This window comes from Ranitomeya variabilis, chromosome 1 (assembly GCF_051348905.1).
Source record: "Ranitomeya variabilis isolate aRanVar5 chromosome 1, aRanVar5.hap1, whole genome shotgun sequence".
NCBI classification, from domain to species: domain Eukaryota; kingdom Metazoa; phylum Chordata; class Amphibia; order Anura; family Dendrobatidae; genus Ranitomeya; species Ranitomeya variabilis.
This window is the reverse complement of record NC_135232.1, coordinates 141,574,658-141,598,064: the sequence shown is the minus strand read 5'-3', so window position 1 is coordinate 141,598,064 and position 23,407 is coordinate 141,574,658. Positions and strand designations below refer to the sequence as shown.

The 23,407-nt window shown below is 44.8% G+C and overlaps 1 protein-coding gene and 1 long non-coding RNA gene across 2 annotated transcripts in view; one reads left to right on the top strand and one right to left on the bottom strand.

The window, feature by feature from the left end:
- The window catches only part of ARSK (arylsulfatase family member K), a 194,188-nt gene that overhangs the window by 117,532 nt on the left and 53,249 nt on the right, over window positions 1-23,407 (bottom strand). Inside the window, exon 5 of the mRNA XM_077289375.1 lies at window positions 7,531-7,702. Coding sequence (XP_077145490.1) covers window positions 7,531-7,702 — 172 coding nt within the window. The remainder of the gene's footprint in view (window positions 1-7,530; window positions 7,703-23,407) is intronic.
- LOC143807623 (uncharacterized) overlaps window positions 1-23,407 on the top strand; it is an 85,188-nt gene that overhangs the window by 11,459 nt on the left and 50,322 nt on the right. The gene's annotated exons all lie outside the window — the stretch shown is intronic.

Sequence of the window (23,407 nt, the reverse complement as noted above, 5' to 3'; positions counted from 1 at the left end):
TCCCAATCTCTTCATACCATGCACTGTCCTCCCTCCCCACTGCATCTAGTTCACTCTCTGACTTTGAACCAGTTACAGAAGAAGTAATCAGGCTCCTGGCATCTTCTCGCCCAACCACTTGCACCAGTGACCCAATTCCGTCACATCTCCTCCAGTCCCTTTCCCTGGCTGTCACCTCTCACCTAACAAAAATATTCAACCTTTCTCTCACTTCTGGTATTTTTCCCTCCTCATTTAAGCATGCCATCATACATCCATTACTTAAAAAACCATCCCTCGACCAAAACTGTGCAGCTAATTATAGACCTGTCTCTAATCTTCCCTTCATCTCTAAACTCCTCGAACGCCTGGTCCACTCCCGTCTTACCCGCTATCTCTCAGATAACTCTCTTCTCGACCCTCTTCAATCTGGCTTCCGCTCTTTACTGAAACTGCACTCACTAAAGTCTCTAATGACCTACTAACAGCTAAATCTAATGGTCACTACTCCATGCTAATTCTCTTGGATCTCTCCGCAGCATTCGATACTGTGGATCATCAGCTCCTCCTCACTATGCTCCGCTCCATCGGCCTCAAGGACACTGTTCTCTCCTGGTTCTCCTCCTATCTCTCTGACCGATCCTTCACTGTATGTTTTGCTGGTTTCTCCTCTCACCTTCCCCTTAGGGTACTGTCACACAGTCACACTTTGATCGCTATGACGGTACGATTCGTGACGTTCTAGCGATATCGTTACGATATCGCAGTGTCTGACACGCAGCAGCGATCAGGGACCCTGCTGAGAATCGTACGTCGTAGCAGATCGTTTGGAACTTTCTTTCGTCGCTTGATCACCCGCTGACATCGCTGGATCGTTGTGTGTGACAGCGATCCAGCGATGTGTTCGCTTGTAACCAGGGTAAACATCGGGTAACTAAGTGCAGGGCCGCGCTTAGTAACCCGATGTTTACCCTGGTTACCAGCGTAAACGTAAAAAAAACAAACAGTACATACTCACATTCCGGTGTCTGTCCTCCGGCGTCTCAGCTTCTCTGCACTGTGAGCGCCTGCCGGCCGGAAAGCGAGCACAGCGGTGACGTCTGACGTCACCGCTGTGCTTTCCGGCTCTGCTGCTTACACAGTGGAGAGAAGCAGAACGCCGGGAGACAGACACCGGAATGTGAGTATGTATGGTTTGTTTTTTTTACGTTTACGCTGGTAACCAGGGTAAACATCGGGTTACTAAGCGCGGCCCTGCGCTTAGTAACCCGATGTTTACCCTGGTTACCCGGGGACTTCGGCATCGCTCCAGCGCCGTGATTGCAAAGTGTGACCGCAGTCTACGACGCTGGAGCGATACTCATACGACGCTGCGACGTCACAGATCGTGCCGTCGTAGCGTCCAAAGTGTGACTGTGTGACAGTACCCTTACTGTTGGGATTCCTCAAGGATCAGTCCTAGGCCCCCTCCTCTTCTCTTTGTATACTGCCCCTATTGGACAATCAGTAGATTTGGTTTCCAGTACCATCTCTATGCTAACAACACCCAATTATACACCTCTTCTCCTGTTACCACGCCGACCTTTTTAGAAAACACCAGTGATTGTCTTACCGCTGTCTCTAACATCATGTCCTCCCTCTATCTGAAACTGGACCTGTCAAAAACTGAACTCCTCGTGTTCTCTCCCTCTACTAACCTACCTTTGCCTGACATTGCCATCTCCGTGTGCGGTTCCACCATTACTCCAAAGCAACATGCCCACTGCCTTGGGGTCATCCTTGACTCCGAGCTTTCATTTACCCCCACATCCGATCACTGGCTCGCTCTTCTTATCTGCATCTTAAAAACATTTCTAGAATTCGCCCTTTTCTTACTTTCGAGTCTGCAAAAACTCTTACTGTTTCACTTATTCATTCTCGTCTGGACTATTGTAACTCTCTACTAATCGGCCTCCCTCTTACCAAACTCTCCCCGCTCCAATCTGTCCTGAATGCTGCAGCCAGGATCATATTCCTCACCAACCGTTACACCGATGCCTCTACCTTGTGCCAGTCATTACACTGGCTACCCATCCACTCCAGAATCCAGTACAAAACTACTACCCTCATCCACAAAGCACTCCATGGCTCAGCACCACCCTACATCTCCTCTCTGGTCTCAGTCTACCACCCTACCCGTGCCCTCCGCTCCGCTAATGACCTCAGGTTAGCATCCTCAATAATCAGAACCTCCCATTCCCGTCTCCAAGACTTTACACGTGCTGCGCCGATTCTTTGGAATGCACTACCTAGGTTAATACGATTAATCCCCAATCCCCACAGTTTTAAGCGTGCCCTAAAAATGCATTTGTTCAGACTGGCCTACCGCCTCAACGCATTAACCTAACTATCCCTGTGTGGCCTAATAAAAAAAAAAAAAAACAACAAACAAACAAAAAAAAAAAAAACAGGTTCCTCGCATCATGTTCTCATACACTTTATGCAGTCAATAGCCTCTGTGTCTGTACTGCTACATACTTAGGCTGTTAACTGGTTCATGCAGCTTTACATGAACACCCGAGCCTTACACTATGGCTGGTCCAAATAACTAAAGCAATTGTTACCAATCTCCTCTTGTGTCTCCCCTTTTCCTCATAGTTGGTAAGCTTGCGAGCAGGGCCCTCATTCCTCCTGGTATCTATTTTGAACTGTGATTTCTGTTATGCTGTAATGTCTATTGTCTGTACAAGTCCCCTCTATAAGTTGTAAAGCGCTGCGGAATATGTTGGCGCTATATAAATAAAAATTATTATTATTATTATTATTATTAACTATGAAGTATGGTGTGGGAAACATCATACTCTGGGGGTGCTTTCTGAAAAGGGGACAGGATGACTGCACTGTATTGAAGGGAGAAAGGATGGGGTCACATATTTGGAGATTTTGCCCAACAATCTCCTTCCCTCAGTAAAAGCATTGAAGATGGGTCATGGCTGGATCTTCCAGCATGACAATGACCCGAAACACACAACCAAGGCAACTAAAGAGTGGCTCCGTAAGAAGTATTTCAAGGTTCTAAAGCAGCATTGCCAGTTTCCAGACCTGAACCCAATAAACAATCTTTGGAGGGATATGAAACTCAATGTTAAGAAAAGAAAAGTACTAAACCAGTGTCACAGAAGTGGCTCAGAAACATAGCAGAGGGAAGCACTCCTTAGAACAACAGACAGAACCACAGAGCACTGTGTCTTCCAGGACTGACAAATGACAAAAACCCAAAGTTTGATTTTATTTAGATCATACCTCTCCAAAGTGAGCTCATGTGAGGGGGCTGGTCATGGGATGTGCTAGGTCTTTAGAAGATTATGAGATCCCAACTTTCACAATATCTTTGCTCCTGGGGGTCCCAAGAGAGAGATATCGCTGTAATGCTTCCTCTCAAGATTATACCTTTCTATAGAAATAAAACATAGTATGGATAGCACCATCAATCTGACGTATACTAAGTTGGAGGTATTAGCCTTACGGTGATGTGAGTGAATGCAGTATGTTCACCAGTTCCTCACAAAGCCGAATATATATCTCCCACAAATATTGTATCAATGCAAACCTCAATATTCAGAATTGGCCACTGGCTCCAGAGTGTTTGAAATAATTCATTTGAACAGAGGAAGCCCCTGGAACTGAAAGTGTACTTCCCCACCTGTTAGTATATGAATCCTAGACTGGGTGGATGGGTTTCAGCATATCCCCTGCTGTAATTATCTGTTCATGGCAGGAGGTCCTATTTCAATGGAGGTTGAAATGTCAGCTTTTTTCACTTCCCTAGTTATAATTAATCCCCTTATGTTCAATGAGGGTGATATATCCCCTCTCTGGAGAGGTTTTTATGGATTTGACAATTTTTCTCTAGGAGAATAATAAACCATTTACCTTTCTATTCTTTTATTGTCATATTCCAGGAGCTAAAAACGTTTTCATTTTGTTAGCAACATAGATGAATGATGGCTTGTTTTTTTTTTTTCAAAATGTGATGTGTGTTTTTTATGCCTTTTCCTCATTTAATGCGTTTTTGGTGCAGATTTGAAGAAGCATTTTTAATGCATCTTTTAAAAGATAGAAAGGCATTGACTTTGCACTTAAAAATGCAACTGCATTTTTTACATGCTTTTTTGAAGACTCCCCATAGAAGCCTACAGGGGAAAAATGCACCAAAGAATGCAAAGTTCAACAGTAGGCAGGAGTTTTCACTGTTGGAATGGTTTTGGTGCTTTTTTTTCCTTTAAAATTCCTGAAAAATAACTAACGTGAAAAATACAGGTAGAAAAAAACCTGCATTGGCTTTTTAATGCAGAATCAAATAACCAAAAATATGTCAAATAAAGAGGAAAATGCATTAAAAAAAGCAGTTCAATAAACAGTGAAGACCTATTGTGTAGTTTCGTGTGGACACCTGCAGAAAAAACTCAGCAATTAAGCTACATGTGAACACAGCCTTACAAACAAATTTGCCGTGGCGCTCTATGTTTGACATTTTTGCATTATGCAGACTTATTTTTTGTGTGACAAGCTGTAATTGTTATCGGTACTATTTTGTGCTACAAGCGAAGTTTTGATCGCTGTTTGAGAAGCAAATGAAAGAAAAACTGCAATTCTATAATTTGTATTTTATTAAACACTGCACCATTAGGCATAATTGTCATGTTACCCAGTTTATACCTTTTTATGTTATACTAATTTTGTATAAAAAAAACACAAACAAATCTTCAGCATTTTTTTTTTTGGTCTTCATATTCTAGAGCCCTAACTTTTTCATTTTCCTTTTTACACAGCCGTAGAAGAGCTTGTTTATGTGCATAACAAACTACGGTAGTTTTCATTTACCATTGTGGGATACATACAACTTTTTGATCACTTTTTATTTCAGATTTTTCTTAGGCAACATGAACAAAAACAGTAATAATGCTTTGCTCATATTTTTCACACAATTCTCTGTGCTGAATAAATAATAATATATTTATATAGAACCAGATATAAATATGGCGATACCAAATGTGCTGTGTTTAACAATACTTACTAGTCCCACAAGGGAACTTGAACATCTGATCCTTTAAACGCATTGATTATGCACACTACTATTTATGTAGTTCAGTGCAATATCTAGCCTGTCAATATTTGGCTAGAGAAACGGTCTCATCCGAGAAAATTGGTCCGTTTATGAGAATTACATGCTGATCTGAGTTTGATCAGATTTTCTTGGATGTGGAAATAAAAAAAAACTCTCCATCTTCTCAATTCTGTCAGTCCATGAAAATCGGATTGAATTTGCATGTCATCCAAACGTGGTCCGATTTTTTTCCATGGACCCATAGACATTAATGATCATGTGCTATCCGATATCGGCTGCAACTCGTGCTTGCTGCATAATATGGGGACGAGTACTATCAGTCAAAACAATGGATATAACTTATCCAATTTTTATGGTTGTCTGAATGAGCCCCTTGACTGACAGATAGCTTATTAGACCTTGACAGATGATAGACATGTTAGGTAGTGATGAGCAAGTGTACTCGTTGCTCGGGTTTTTCTGAGCACGCTCGGATGGTCTCCGAGTATTTGTAACTGCTCGGAGATTTAGTTAACTTCACCTCAGCTGCATGATTTACGGCTGCTAGCCAGCCTGAGTACATGTGGGGGTTGCCTGGATAATAGGGAATCCCCACATGTATTCAGCCTTTCTATCAGCTGTAAATCATGCAGCTGAGGCAACGAAAACTAAATCTCCGAGCAATAACAAATACTCGGAGACCACCCGAGCGTGCTCTGGAAAAACCCGAGCAACGAGTACTCTCGCTCATCACTAATGTTAGGCCTCCATATTGCAGCACAATGCAAGTGAATGTACATTGCATTGCGATCCACAAGGTATTGAAACCATGACAAGTAAGTTGCAAAAAGTCTGAACCCATTGAACATCTGCGAATTACATGCTGCAGTCAAGGTATCTTACGGGTCACAATGTGATTCCTTTCTTTTGCACTGAGCTGTAATGTAGCAAAGACTAATGTAGCAAAGACACACAACGATCTTTGGTCAAATCACTGTGTAGCCCCACAATAAAGGGGTTGTCCATAGTGATGAGCGAACGTGCTCAGATAACATGTATCTTCAGGGTGCTCAAATAATATGTTCGAGATAGACAGCCACAACACATGTGAGGATTGCCTGTTTGTTAGGCAAACACTGCAGGTGTTGCGGCCCTGTAACAGTTGCAAAAGTATTATTCGAGCATGTACAAGGTAATTGGACAACACCCGAGCATGCTTAGATAACACGTTATCCGAGCATGTTTGTTCATCACTAGTTGTCCGACCTTGGGCTACAAGTCTGCAGTCACTCTATGAAGACTGTAGACTTGTGAATTCTCACATCGTATGCCTTGCGCATTGTGAAGATTCTCTGATGCTGAGAATGGGCATTCATGTGACCACAAAACACTCTAAAAAAGACCTCCCTACTATTTACACCAACTTTTATAGATCAATATTAAAAAGGAGGGGCTTACAGTCAGTATTCCTAACTACTAATTTTGTGACCTATCACTGCATGACATAAGTACGCCCTTTTTAATATTGATCTATTAAATTTAGTGTAAACAGTAGGAGGGTCTATTTTTAGAGTTTTTGCTATATTTGGGATTCGAGTTGATATCCGATTTTTGTGGTTTCGGTCAAGTGATTTTCATATTTATGGCCACATTCCGACAAGACTTTTTGGCCTCACTCAATACACTTGCAATGAGTGAGGCCATGCTTGTCTAGTCTGCAAATGACATACTTGCGGCCACGAGCCGCCGCTCCCGGCACCAGCGAATGTTCACAGTGAGCAGTGAGGAGATGAGAGGGTTCACAGCACTGCAGTCACATAAAGTGACTGCAGACTTGCAGCCTAGGACCAGATAAGCCCTTTAAAGGATATATCCGGGACTTGTAGAAAAAAAGGTGCCTAAGCACTAACAGGCAGGTGGTTGCTACCTACCTGACTGTTGTGCCCAGCACTGATCTCCACCGGCACGGAGCGGTCACTCCACACTCCTGCCGGGGATTCAACTGCTATCTGTCAACAGAGAAGCACTTCAGCACTCGTCTTCCGAGCTGTTCTGCTGACAAGGTGAGACTACTGGCATCTTGCTTATTGATAACCGGCTCCCCCCAGTTAGGCAGCAGGGATCAATCAGTATGATGTCACAGTCCTGCTCTGTCCACAAAGCAGAGAAAAAAAAGTCGCTCTGTTGACGTCACGTCAGCAGAAGTCGCTGAATCACCGGCAAGAGGGGTCACTGACCGCTCCATGCCAGCGGAGAGCAGTGCCAGGCACATAAGGCAGGTCGGTCGCAACCACCTGCCTGTTAGTGCTTAGGCACTTTTTTTTTTTTTGCAAAGTCTTTTAATGAAGAACCACAAGGTTGCATTAGTTTTCCAATATAGCTTAGTAGTATGAGGCAAACATGCGTTGAGGAGAGCAGTAGTTGAAGTGATAACTAATGTTAGTGCATAAATAGGCATCACTTACCCATTATAGCATCCGTCTCTGCACACATTGCATAATAGTAAGCCCTTATATTACGGATCTCTTGGCTTGTGAAGCTGCCAGTGCAGTTTTTCGTATAAGATGAATAGTAATCCACTGGATGCATGGCTTTTAATGGCAACCATTTAGGAATAGAAACATCCTTATAGGAAACCTATAAATGTTAGGCAAACAGATGATAATTAGTATATAATTTGCTTTTTAATACTTTCACAGACAAAATGTTATTAACATTAAACGAAGTTGTTAAAAAAGAAAGAAATGTAACATTTATATTTACTATTTAGGGTTATAACCCATTGTTTCTTTCTATCGCAGTTTATTTCCAGATTTTACAATTTTCACCTGCTCTATTGAGAAATCTATAATTATTATTATGTACTAGATGGTGGACCGATTCTAACGCATCGGGTATTCTAGAAGGGGGATTTAAATCCCACGCCAATATCGCTGATTGGTCACGCTCGGCCGTCCGTGACCAATTAGCCAAGCGTGGTTCAAATCCCGCGCCAATTTGCGACCGGACTGCACCTGTCGCTGATTGGTCGCAGCTGGCAGGGAGCGATCAATCAGTGAATCAGTGAACCGGTGTTTAAATCCCGCTCCGATATCGCTGATTGGTCGCGGCCGCCCGGGCACGACCAATCAGCAAAGCGTGGTTCAAATCCTTTGCCAATTCGCGGCCGGACTGCGCCTGTCGCTGATTCGTCGCGGCTGGCCAGGCGCGACCAATCAGCGAAGCAGTGTTTAAATCCCGCACCAATATCGCTGATTGGTCGCGGCCGGCTGAGCACAACCAGTCACCAAAGCAGTGCTTAAATCCCGCACCAATATCGCTGACTGGTCGCGGCCGGCTGGGCGCGACCAATCACCGAAGTGGTGTTTAAATCCCACGCCAATATCGTCGACAGGCGCAGTCCGGCCGTGAATTGGCAATGGATTTGAAGCACGCTTCGCTGATTGGTCGCACAGGGCGGGCGCGACCAATCAGCGATATTGGCGCAGGATTTGAACCACGCTTCAGCGATGTGGGATTCCGTTACAGACAAACAGACAGAATTAGACGATTATACAGTAGACTAGATGGTGGCCCGACTCTAACGCATCCAGTATTCTAAAATATGTATGTAGTTTATTCATGAAGATTTAAGAATAATGCAATGAATACACAGGATTTTCTGGGTAAAATATATACATTATCAGTGAAGCGGTGATTAAATCCGGCGCCAATATTGCTGATTGGTCACGGCCGGCCGATCAGTGAAGCGTGATTCAAATCCCGCGCCAATTCGCGGCCGGACTGCGCCTGTTGCTGATTGGTCACGGGCAGCTGGCAAGACCAATCAGCGACGCAGGATTTCTGTTACAGACAAACAGACAGAATTAGACGATTATATAGTAGATACCCGATGCGCTAGAATCGGGCCACCATCTAGTATTCATATAAACATTGGTGCTTACATTTATGTTTTAACCCATTGGACACACTGTCATTGTTTTTCTCCTGTCTTTATTTTAAGAGTCAAAACTTTATTAGTCATCTATCGCTGTATGACAGCTTGTTTTCTACAGGATGACTTATAGTTTTCAAAGACACCATTTATTTTACCATATGATAAACTTAAAAACGGGGAAAATTTTTATTAACTCCTTTACACACTGTCCTCCATGTTGTTCTCTCCCTCACAGACTGTCCTCCACGTTATTCTCTCCCTCACACACTGTCCTCCGTTATTCTCTCCATCATAGACCGTCCTCCATGTTATTCTCTCCTTCACAGACTGTCCTCCATGTTTTTATGTCCCTCACAGACTATCCTCCATGTTATTTTCTCCCTCACAGACTGTCCTCCATGTTATTCTCTCCCTCACAGACTGTCCTCCATGTTATTCTCGCCCTCACAGACTGTCCTCCATGTTATTCTCTCCCTCACACACTGTCCTCCATGTTATTCTTTCCCTCACAGACTGTCCTCCATGTTATTCTCTCCCTCACAGACTGTCCTTTATGTTATTCTCACCCTCACAGACTGTCCTCCATGTTATTCTCTCCCTCACACACTGTCCTCCATGTTATTCTCTCCCTCAAAGACTGTCCTCCATGTTATTTTCTCCCTCACACACTGTCCTCCATGTTATTCTCTCCCTCACAGACTGTCCTCCATGTTATTCTTTCCCGCACAGACTGTCCTCCATGTTATTCTCTCAAACACACACTGTCCTCCATGTTATTTTCTCCCTCACAGACTGTCTTCCATGTTATTCTCTCCCTCACAGACTGTCCTCCATGTTATTCTCTCCCTCACACACTGTCCTCCATGTTATTCTCTCCCGCACAGACTGTCCTTCATGTTATTCGCATTCTAGTATATGTATGTAGTTCATTTATGAACGCTGATTGGTCGAGGCCGGCTGGGCACGACCAATCAGCGACGCGGGATTTCAGTTATAGACAAACAGACCCTTAGAAATTATATATATAGATTATTATAATCTAAACACAAAAAAATCTAATTTATGAGTGATCCACTGCAGACCTTGTTAATAATGTATGACCCTGAATTAAGAAATATAAAGACTCGCTCAGACATCTGGGCAAAATCGGTCCAAGCACGGACCCCTAATACATGGACTGGAAGCGGCTCTCCTGACCCAATTGTGACACCCTCATAGAAATATATTGGATCGGGAGAGCCACGGACAGTTGGTACATTAGCAGTCCAAGATCGGACCAAGATCCAAGGATGTCTGAATGAGCCCCAAGGGAGAAAATAGGGTTCACCTCCACTAGATAGTCTGCATGTCAATCTGTGTAGCAAGGTGCCACACCGTGCCTGAAAATACAATGTGAATCAAAGCAAAAAAAGACCAGACACAAATAAGCGTGCACACCTATTTCAATACTCAGATCAAGATAACAATAATAAAATATATAGCTTTATTTGGACGATAAGACACACAAATCCTCAAACAATAAAAACTATTAAAAACAAATATACATCATGGCAGTCAACCCGAACCCCTCAATATTATACGGTGACAACCTGTCAGTTTTCATAACCGTGTGCTGAATCAACAGTACAAAACTGGTAATTAATAATAAGCTATGACAGAATCACAAAACAATAAATTACAATAGTTGTGAGAGGTAAGGTTTCTCCTTGTTGAGAGTGACATACCAGCTCTGGCTTGTCAAGGTAAGGAGGCTTATTCGCCATGCAATGCTCCTCTGGGAAATTAAATATGCAAATTGCCTCTTCAGAAAAAAAAGAGGACTTGAACTCTATAGTGCCACCTATTGGAAGTAGCAATCCTACAAGTCACAATCAACCCTTTTAGGAGTCTTGCAATATGACTTAGGATAAGAACCAAATCAGTATCTCAATTCGCAAACATGGGGTTTTGGGCTGTAGGCCCGTGAGAATAATTCATGACTAATGATTCATAGCAACTGTGACCAAACATCAAATCTGACTTATTCATGTCCAGAATGTGACCCAGCCATCCCCTACAATCAGGGCCGGCGTTAGCGGCAGGCAGACCAGGCAGCTGCCTAGGGCTCCTGCTCCCCCAGGGGCACCCAGCCAGTCGCCTGCCGCCAGCTCTAACTACCCCCACCAGCGCCAACTGCCCCCCCACTGCTGCATTGAACTATACCGGTGTCATAGACGCTCGTACAGTTCGAAGCAATGATGGAGGAAAGAGCGTCAGCTGATGCTCCCTCTCCCATCATTCCTTTCTGCCTCTGACAGTTCGGGTGTGCAATGACGTCACACCTGCTGTGTGTCGGGCAGACTACAGCTGCTGAGACTTGAGCCGAGCCTGGAGCACCGGGAGATACGCCGCGCACGAGGAGAGGATTGTGTGTGGGGTTTTTTTGTAATATGTCAATGAGTGATTACAGGACTGTGGGGCCATTCTTGGGAGGGGTCGGCTACATTATATTCTATGGGAGAGGGCTGTATTATATTCTATGGAGGAGGACTGTATTAGATTCTATGGGGAGGGCTGTATTATATTCTATGGGGGAGGGCATATTATATTCTATGAGGGTGGCTGTGTTATATTCTATGGGGGGTTGTATTAGATTTAGATTGTATGGCGGAGGGCTGTATTATATTCTATGGGGGCTGTATTAGATTCTATAGGGGAGGGCTGTATTATATTATTTGGGGAGCTGCATTAAGTTCTATGAGGGAGGGCTGTATTATATTCTATGGGGGCTGTATTAGATTCTATGAGGAGGGCTGTACTATATTCTATGGGGGAGGGCTGTATTATATTCTATGGGGAGGGCTGTATTATATTCTATGGGGGTCTGTATTATATTCTATGGGGGCCTACATTATATTCTATGGGGGGCTGTATTATACTCTCTGGGGGGGCTACATTATATTTTATGGGGAGGCTGTATTATATTCTCTGGGGAGGATGGCTGTATTATATTCTATGGGGTGTATTATACTAAACAAGCAAAATTCTACATACAGTGGGGCAAAAAAGTATTTAGTCAGTCAGCAATAGTGCAAGTTCCACCACTTAAAAAGATGAGAGGCGTCTGTAATTTACATCATAGTTAGACCTCAACTATGGGAGACAAACTGAGAAAAAAAAATCCAGAAAATCACATTGTCTGTTTTTTTTATCATTTTATTTGCATATTATGGTGGAAAATAAGTATTTGGTCAGAAACAAAATTTCATCTCAATACTTTGTAATATATCCTTTGTTGGCAATGACAGAGGTCAAACGTTTTCTGTAAGTCTTCACAAGGTTGCCACACACTGTTGTTGGTATGTTGGCCCATTCCTCCATGCAGATCTTCTCTAGAGCAGTGAGTTGTTAGGTCCCCTGGTCATGTGTGGCCAGGTCCTGACCCTGAACCCCTGGTCCATGTGTGGTCAGTGCCCAAACCTATCCTAGTACTCAGAGTTGTCTGGACTTATACCAGTCTCCGAATCCAGCCATGTCAGTGATTCCGTGTCAGTATCTGTCCTGCCCAAGAAGTAGTCTGAACAGAGCCCAAGTCCAGTCAATGTCTGCATACCTCAGCAGCTGCAGTACTGGGGACTGCCTAGGAATGGCACCTGCCGACTACCTTCACCTCAAGACTGACTCCACCATCAGGACCTCCAGTGAATACCAGGTAGCCGCTTAGCTATGCCCCTCCTAGGTAAGCTTGGTCCCGTGGCACAGTGGATCCCTAAACTACATGTGCCACCTGATCCCCATGGCCTTTCATACTCAAAGCTATATCAAGAGTTGTTTTGCCAGAGTGAGCAACAAAAAAAACATTTGTTCCACCTACAAGGCTGGATGTCCGATTGGAAGCCCTGACTTTTACAGCAGCAGCTGAAGTTGCAGTGTCTACTTAACCTACAACTTATGCTCCTAGAAAAGAGCCCATCTTGTCTGATCTCCCACAGTCAGTACGATGGGGATCCGAAGCAGTGCAGTAGGTTCCTAGAGCAGTGCATGCAGCATTTTTAATTTTTCAGTCAGCAGTTTCACTCTAATTGGGTCAAGGTGGGATTCTCTATGTCCTACCTAGCAGGAGATGCCCTACCGTGGCTGAACCCCTTATGAGACACAGGGGAACCTAGGGCCTGTAGGCGTTCCTGGTGGTCTTCCGAAAGGTGTTCTGTGAGCAGGGTCTCGAATATTCTTCAAAATCTTCCCTTCCTAGCTTCTAAGAGCAGACCAGAGAGGTGATTGAGAAAGCAGTCAAATCTGGACCTGTCCTTCCAGAGACCACCTGTTCCCCAGCCTCATGAGGCAGCTGCGTAATTCAAGGAGGTCAACAGTGTTTGGCAGGCTGAGCATCAGCCAGAACTGTCGTGTGAGAGGATTGCGGTATTGCTGCAGTTGTGTGGATTATCCCGGCTGTCTTTGTCCTGAGAAGTCAGTAAAACTGCAAAGTCTTGAGCCAATGGGAGAGGCTGCCGTTGGCGAGAGTTTTCTCTCTCCACCTATGACTCCGATTGTATCTGTGGCAAGTGGAGACCTCTAGGGACCATTGTCAGATTCCCTCCCAAAAGCTCCAGTATCTGATGAGGGTGTTGTCTGACGAAGGACAAGTCTTGCTCAAAAACAGTCGAGTCGTTTCTGAACAACTATAGCTCCATAGCATAGCAAACGGAGAAGATCATCTTCCATGTGCTGTCTTTTTTAAATCAGCTATTTGTATTGTGCAAAATAGACATCAGTATCCATACACATAAACAGGTTACATTTGTGTTTTTGATTTAAAAGAAACCTCCCTTTCCCCCCCTCCCCCCTCCCCTCTGAAGACCCAACTCCGCCCAAACATTACTCCTGGAAAGAATAGAAAAGAAAAGATATAACACATACATATTATAATATATGCAACTTTTTACCACAGTCTCTTAATTGTTCCCGTCCAGCCATGGCTGCCACAGCTTTTGAAAGAAGCTCATTCTGTTCCTTTTATTATATATACTTTTTTCGAGCTGGACAATACGATTAGCCTGTGCAATAAACTCCCGTCTAGTAGGAGGTTCCTCCCTAATCCAATACCTTGCAATAACCTTTCTCGCAATGAACAGTAATCTAGCTATAGCCATTTTGGCAATTTCGTCGGTCAGGATTTCCTCCTTCCATGTGCTGTCTGGTTTATTTCAACCACTTCTCTTAGATTGTCTGGAGCTGAGAACTCAAGTGCCCATTCTAGTCTGAAGGTTCCGAGAGGAGCTTAGTTGGAGATTGTCAAGTCACAAGCGTTGTCTGGTCCCTACACATCCAGTTCAGCCATCAGTGTAACCATTTTCTCCACCAGGTCTGCTAGTTGCAGACTCGCTGTGTGCTGGCGGTGCCAAAGAAAGGAAAGAGGAGACGGTGTCCCCACAAAGTCTCAAAGCTTGGTCCAATGATCTGTTCTCAGGAATTTCCCCACCTCGTGGACGTATATTCTGGGAGACCAGGCTGAAGATGGACCCAGAGAAGGTATCTTGGGAGGTGTCTAAAAATATTGATTCATAAATGAGTTAGATTGGAACTAATGAGTTGTTAGGTGCCCTGTTCCATGTGTGGCCAGGTCCTGATCTAGAACCTCTGGTCCATGAGTGGCCAGGCCCAAACCAGAACCCCTGGTCCATGCATGGCCAGTGCCTGAATCTTCTCCCCTGGCCCATGTGTGGCAAGTATATGAATCTTGAAATTGCATCCGGTAGTATCCCAACTCTGAAGCTGCCCTTGTGGAACATGACCCTGTTCCCGAGATTCGTGTGTCTGAACATGTATCTATCCTACTACTCCTAGTTGTTCGGACTGTTATACCAGTCTCCGAATCCAGCTCTGTCAGTATCTGTCCTGCCCAAGAAGCAGTCTGAATGGAGTCCGAGTCCAGTCAGTGTCTGCATACCTGACCCCTGGGGTCAGCAGCTGCAATAACGGTGACTGCATAGGAATGATACATGACAGCTACCAGCAGCTCAAGCCTGACCCCACCATCAGGAGCTCCAGTGAACACCAGATAGCCGCTTAGTTACGTCCCTCCTACGTGAGCTTGGCCTCGTGGCACTGTGGGTCCATGAACCACATCTGCTACCTGCGTGACAAAAGCTATAGGTTTCCAAATACTCTGGCCATTTACAGTAGTGCTTGAAAGTTTGTGAACCCTTCAGAATGTTCCATATTTCTGCATACATTTGACCAAAAACTACATCAGATTTTCTAAAAGGAGATAAAGAAAACCAAACTAAACAAATGAGTTAAAATATTAGAATTGTAATATTTTTAAATGAAGCAAAACCAAAATACAAGGGCAAGCACACCAGTTAGTATAAGGGTATGTTTCCACGTTCCATAAAGGCAGCGCTTTGGATGCAGCAGATGCCTGCTCCGTCCAAAGCACTGCTGGCCTTTGTATGTGTGGTGATTCCGCATGTGTTCATTGAACAATTGCCAGGACACAACAACAAAACGCCATGACTTTATTTATGATGTGTTTTAGACACTTTCTATGCTTTGTTAAGGTTTAAGTTTGCTTGGAAGGGATTTGGCTTTGTGGAAAGAGACAAGATTGCCCCCAAATAAATATGCAAAAATGTTTGCTCAACACATTGAACACATATACATAGGACGATGCTATTTATCTTGAGGAGACTGAGCGTCTCCACAAGATAAATAGACATGCTGCGGTCTAAAAAGACGTGCCGCATGTGCGTATACACAGGTCTGCCACCTGCGTCTTTGAACGCATAGTGGAGATGGGATTTCATAAAATCGCATCCACAATGCAGTAACATCTGTACGCAGCGTCCAATCCGCAGCAAATACTGAATGTGGAAACATACCCTTAGTGTAATAAGTAGGCGCACATGTACTTTGTGACCATTAACAGACAAATATAACGTAGAATAAAAACATAATGAATAGGCACACTGCAGTAAGTAGATAAATACTAAGGCTAGGTTCACATTGCGTTAGGGCAATCCGTTTAGCGCTAGCGGATTGCGCTAACACAATGTATTTTTATGGATCGCGTTTGGGGGTCGCGTTAACGTCCCCGCTCTCGCAGATCCCCGATCTGTGAGAGCGGGGAACGGACCTCGGGCGCGCCGCGGACGCTGCAAGCAGCGTCCGAGGCGCGTCACACAAGAACGGCACATCACTAGCGCGAGCCGAAAAAGGCACGCGCTAGTGATGCGCTGCTGGCGAAATTAACATTGCTGTCAATGGGTGCGCTAACGGACCCGTTGCACAGCGTTAATTGCGACATTTTCGCCGTGCAACGCTGTCCGTTAGCGATCACCCATTAACGCAATGTGAACCCAGCCTAACACATGCAAAAACAGTATAAAAAAGTCTTCCCAACGCGCCATGGTATACCCAATCAAGATGGTCACTAGATACAGGTGCTTCTCACAAAATTAGAATATCATCAAAAAGTTAATTTATTTCAGTTATTCAATACAAAAAGTGAAACTCATATAGTATATAGAGTCATTACATACAGAATGATCAATTTCTAGTGTTTATTTTTGTTAATGTTGATGATTATGGCTTACAGCCAATGAAAACCCAAAAGTCATTATCTCAGTAAAGGAAGATTCAGAGGCTGAAGTGGTCAAATGGGACAATATTTTCATGCCACATGCCCAGTTATACAGCAGGGGAACAGTAAGGGAAGATTCTAAAACACTAGAGAAGAGGACAATATAGATTTTTTTCTATGATGCAGTTGAAATGTGCTTTACATGTACTGTACATATTGTAGGGGTTGTACTCGCTCAGGTGCGGCGGGTGACACTCAGGAGACACGTTCCATTAAAAGTTCCCAGGGTTTATTGCTCCTTAAACCACATAGCAACATGAACAACAGGTAAACAGTCTTACATCAGACAGATGAATCCTCAATGTCCATAGTAGAGCTCCGCTCTCTCTCAGACCTGTAGGCACACAGGCTGTGCTCTCCAGCCTGAATATGGTCTCTGTGTGCTGCTCAGGACGTCTGTCCCCACTTGGAACCGTCCAACACACAGGCCACTCTGCAGTGTCCAGGCAGGACACATGGAAGTCTGTCCACACTTGCAGACTCCCAAACACTCACCCTCATGTGCTAAACACACCTCCTTTACATAGGTGTAACCACACCCAGGTACCTGTCACATGGCCAGTCAGGTGAGCGTGACATCAACACAGGTCCTTAAACACAAAACCATCTTAGGTGTTCAGACACGCCTCTTTGGGTGGGTTTGTAGGTGACTGGACCCACCCATCTCTCCAATCACCTAGAAGCCTTCCCAATGTAAACAAATCCCTCAGCAGTAGAGCTGCTTGAGCAAAACATACCCAGGCTTCCATCACAGGGCCACCTGTTATGATCCCAAGTGGCGGAGGATCACAAATAGATCAGCAAGTGATTAAACTAAGGACGAGCTCTAGGGAGATGGTAACTGGACTGATCGCAAATCTGAACCTATCCAAAACAACTAGAGGTAGCCGGTGAACGTGCCTAAAAAAATTCTTAGACGTCTCGAGCCAGCCTGAGGAACTAGCTACCCCTAAAGAGAAAGAAAGACCTCGCTTGCCTCCAGAGAAATAATCCCCAAAGATATAGAAGCCCCCAACAAATATTAACGGTGAAGTAAGAAGAAGGCACATACATAGGGATGAAATCAGATTCAGCAAAAGAGGCCCACTAGTACTAGAAAGCAGAAAATAGAGCAGGGGTCTATGCGATCAATAAAAAACCCTTACAAAATATCCATCCTGAGATTTCAAGAACCCACACACCAACTAACGGTGTGTGGGGAGAAACTCAGCCCACTAGAGCAACCAGCAAGCGAGGGAATTACATTTTAGCAAGCTGGAACAGAAAACATGATAAACACTGCTGATCAAAAAATGAGCAAACAAAACTTAGCTTATCCTGGATGGACTGGGAGCAAGGTAGTCAGAAGGAATCTGAGTAGCACTGATTACATCGACAGCCGGCCACAAGTGGAAGTAAAACAGAGCTATATAGGAACCTCCCAGAGGATAACGAACCAGCTGATAGCCAGAGACCAGCAGGATAACAAACAAAGCCACCAGGGGGAGCCCAAAGCAAAAGTCACACCATACCACCAGTGACCACAAGAGGGAGCCCGAAAACAGAGTTCACAACAGTACCCCCCCCTTAAGGAGGGGTCACCGAACCCTCATGAAAACCCCCAGGGCGATCAGGATGAGCCACATGGAAGGCACGAACCAAATCGGCCGCATGAACATCAGAGGCGACAACCCAAGAATTATCCTCCTGACCATAGCCCTTCCACTTGACCAAATACTGGAGCCTCCGTCTAGAAACACGAGAATCCAAGATCTTCTCCACCACGTATTCCAATTCTCCCTCAACCAGCACCGGGGCAGGAGGCTCAACCGGAGGAACCACAGGTACCACATACCTCCGCAACAACGAGCGATGGAACACATTATGAATAGCAAATGATGCCGGGAGGTCCAGACGGAATGACACAGGGCCAAGGACTTCCAGAACCTTATAAGGACCGATAAACCGAGGCTTGAACTTAGGAGAGGAGACCTTCATAGGAACGAAGCGAGAAGACAACCACACCAAGTCCCCAACGCGAAGTCGGGGACCCACACAGCGACGGCGGTTGGCAAAGAGCTGAGCCTTCTCTTGTGACAACTTCAAATTGTCCACCACATGATTCCAAATCTGATGCAACCTATCCACCACAACATCCACTCCAGGACAGTCAGAAGGCTCCACCTGACCCGAGGAAAAACGAGGATGAAACCCCGAATTACAAAAAAAAAGAGAAACCAAAGTAGCAGAACTAGCCCGATTATTAAGGGCTAACTCGGCCAACGGTAAAAAAGTAACCCAGTCGTCCTGGTCAGCAGAAACAAAACATCTTAAATAAGTCTCCAAGGTCTGATTAGTTCGCACGGTTTGGCCATTCGTCTGAGGATGGAAGGCCGATGAAAAAGACAATTCAATGCCCAACTTTGCACAAAAGGTCTGCCAAAATCTAGACACAAACTGGGATCCTCTGTCAGAAACAATGTTCTCAGGAATCCCGTGCAAACGAACCACATTTTGAAAAAACAGTGGAACCAACTCGGAGGAGGAAGGCAACTTAGGCAAGGGCACCAAATGGACCATCTTAGAAAAATGATCACACACCACCCAGATGACAGACATTCTCTGAGAGACAGGGAGATCTGAAATAAAATCCATGGAAATGTGCGTCCAAGGCCTCTTCGGGACAGGCAAAGGTAACAGCAAACCACTGGCACGAGAACAGCAAGGCTTCGCCCGAGCACAAATTCCACAAGACTGCACAAAGGAACGCACATCCCGTGACAAGGAAGGCCACCAAAAAGACCTGGCCACCAAGTCTCTGGTACCAAATATTCCAGGATGGCCCGCCAACACCGAAGAATGAACCTCGGAGATGACTCTGTTGGTCCATCTATCCGGGACAAACAGTCTCTCCGGTGGACAGCGGTCAGGTCTATCCGCCTGAAACTCTTGCAGCACACGTCGCAAATCTGGGGAGATGGCAGACAAAATCACCCCTTCTCTAAGGATACCAGCCGGCTCTGAATCTCCAGGAGAGTCAGGCACAAAACTCCTAGAAAGAGCATCAGCTTTCACATTCTTCGAACCCGGCAGGTACGAGACCATGAAATCAAAACGAGAGAAATACAACGACCAACGAGCCTGTCTGGGATTCAGCCGCTTGGCCGACTCGAGATAAATCAAATTCTTGTGGTCAGTCAAGACCACCACACGATGTTTAGCTCCCTCGAGCCAATGTCGCCACTCCTCAAATGCCCACTTCATAGCCAACAGCTCCCGATTACCGACATCATAATTCCGCTCGGCAGGCGAAAACTTTCTTGAAAAGAAAGCACATGGCTTCATCACAGAGCCATCGGGACTTCTCTGCGACAAAACAGCCCCCGCTCCAATCTCGGAAGCATCAACCTCCACCTGGAAGGGAAGTGAGACATCTGGCTGACATAAGACCGGAGCCAAAGAAAACCGACGCTTCAGCTCCCGAAAGGCCTCCACAGCCGCAGAAGACCAATTAGTCACATCAGAACCCTTCTTGGTCAAATCCGTCAAAGGCTTAACAACGCCAGAAAAATTAGCTATGAAGCGACGGTAAAAATTAGCAAAACCCAAGAACTTCTGAAGACTCTTAACAGATGTAGGCTGCGTCCAGTCATGAATAGCCGGAACCTTGACTGGGTCCATCTCAATAGTAGAAGGAGAAAAAATGAAACCCAAAAAAGAAATCTTCTGGACTCCAAAAAGACATTTTGAGCCCTTCACAAATAAAGCATTGTCACGTAGGACCTGAAAGACCATCCTGACCTGCTTAACATGAGACTCCCAATCATCCGAAAAAAAACAGAATATCATCCAGATACACAATCATAAACTTATCCAGATATTCACGGAAGATGTCATGCATAAAGGACTGAAAGACTGAAGGAGCATTAGAAAGTCCAAAAGGCATCACCAAGTACTCAAAATGGCCTTCAGGCATATTAAATGCAGTTTTCCATTCATCACCCTGTTTTATACGCACAAGGTTATACGCACCACGAAGATCTATCTTGGTGAACCAACTAGACCCCCTAATGCGAGCAAACAAATCAGTTAACAATGGCAAAGGATACTGAAATTTGACCGTGATTTTATTCAAAAGGCGATAATCAATACAGGGTCTCAGGGAACCATCCTTTTTAGCCACAAAAAAGAATCCTGCACCAAGAGGGGATGAGGACGGGCGAATATGTCCCTTCTCTAAAGACTCCTTTATATAACTCCGCATGGCAGCATGCTCCGGCACAGATAAATTGAAAAGTCGTCCCTTAGGAAACTTACTACCAGGAATCAAATTTATAGCACAATCACAGTCCCTATGAGGAGGTAGAGAATTGAGTTTGGGCTCCTCAAATACATCCTGGTAGTCTGACAAAAACGTAGGGACTTCAGAAGGAGTGGACGAAGCAATTGACACCACAGGAGCGTAACCATGAATTCCCTGACAACCCCAACTTGACACCGACATAGCTTTCCAATCCAGAACTGGATCATGAGTCTGCAACCATGGTAGACCCAACACGACGACATCATGCAAATTATGCAGTACAAGAAAGCGAATCACCTCCCGATGAACAGGAGTCATGCACATGGTCACTTGTGTCCAGTACTGAGGTCTATTCGTAGCCAATGGTGTAGAATCAATTCCCCTTAGTGGAATAGGGAATTTTAAAGGCTCCAAATCAAAACCACAGCGCCTGGCAAATGACCAATCCATCAGACTCAGGGCGGCACCTGAATCTACAAAAGCATTAACCGGGTAAGATGACAGGGAACAAATCAGGGTAACAGACAAAATGAACTTAGGCTGTAAAGTACCATTGGTGACAGATTTATCAACCTTTTTTTTGCGCTTAGAGCATGCTGAGATAACATGAGCTGAGTCACCACAGTAAAAGCACAACCCATTTTGCCGTCTATAATTTTGCCGTTCACTTCTGGTCAGAATTCTGTCACATTGCATAGATTCAGGTGTCTGTTCAGAAGACACCGCCAAATGGTGCACAGGTTTGCGCTCCCGCAAACGCCGATCAATCTGAATGGCTAGAGTCATTGACTCATTCAGACCTGCAGGCGTAGGGAACCCCACCATGACATTCTTAATGGCTTCAGAAAGACCTTCTCTGAAATTTGCAGCCAGGGCACACTCATTCCACTGAGTAAGCACCGACCATTTCCGAAATTTCTGGCAGTACACCTCTGCTTCATCTTGCCCCTGCGAGAGGGCCAATAACGTTTTTTCAGCCTGGTTCTCAAGATTAGGTTCCTCATAGAGCAATCCAAGGGCTAGAAAAAACGCATCTACACTAAGCAATGCAGGATCCCCTGGCGCCAATGCGAAGGCCCAATCTTGGGGGTCACCACGCAAAAAGGAAATGATAATCTTAACTTGCTGAACGGCATCACCAGAGGAACGAGGTTTCAAAGAAAGAAACAACTTACAATTGTTCCTAAAATTCAGGAACCTAGATCTATCTCCAGAAAACAACTCCGGAATAGGTATTCTAGGCTCTGACATAGGACTGTGAACAACAAAATCCTGAATACTTTGAACCCTAGCAGCAAGATGATCCAGACTGGAAGCCAAGCTCTGGACATCCATGTCAGCAGCTGAACTCAGAGCCACACCAAGATTAAGAGGAGGAGAGAAGCAGCCACAGCAGCTAGACACACGGCAACAAAAAAAAAAAAAAAATTTCTCAAGGCTTCTTTTCTCCTGCTTCTGCCATGCAATTAACACTTTTAGGCCGGCTGTACTGTTATGATCCCAAGTGGCGGAGGATCACAAATAGATCAGCAAGTGATTAAACTAAGGACGAGCTCTAGGGAGATGGTAACTGGACTGATCGCAAATCTGAACCTATCCAAAACAACTAGAGGTAGCCGGTGAACATGCCTAAAAAAATTCTTAGACGTCTCGAGCCAGCCTGAGGAACTAGCTACCCCTAAAGAGAAAGAAAGACCTCGCTTGCCTCCAGAGAAATAATCCCCAAAGATATAGAAGCCCCCAACAAATATTAACGGTGAAGTAAGAAGAAGGCACATACATAGGGATGAAATCAGATTCAGCAAAAGAGGCCCACTAGTACTAGAAAGCAGAAAATAGAGCAGGGGTCTATGCGATCAATAAAAAACCCTTACAAAATATCCATCCTGAGATTTCAAGAACCCACACACCAACTAACGGTGTGTGGGGAGAAACTCAGCCCACTAGAGCAACCAGCAAGCGAGGGAATTACATTTTAGCAAGCTGGAACAGAAAACATGATAAACACTGCTGATCAAAAAATGAGCAAACAAAACTTAGCTTATCCTGGATGGACTGGGAGCAAGGTAGTCAGAAGGAATCTGAGTAGCACTGATTACATCGACAGCCGGCAACAAGTGGAAGTAAAACAGAGCTATATAGGAACCTCCCAGAGGATAACGAACCAGCTGATAGCCAGAGACCAGCAGGATAACAAACAAAGCCACCAGGGGGAGCCCAAAGCAAAAGTCACACCATACCACCAGTGACCACAAGAGGGAGCCCGAAAACAGAGTTCACAACAGCCACCCACCTCTGCGATACATACCGCCCATTAATCACATGACCAGTCGCTATGCCACATATTCCCCCTCTCTGCCTAAAGCCGTGGGGCTTGGCACTTTCTATTACCCGACCAGAGATCCTTCTCAGTCATCCCTGACAGTCAAACCGTCTGTCAAAGTCAGGGCCCTATTACTGAACCCTTTCGTCGGCATTCGTCAACCATTTCCATCACACCCT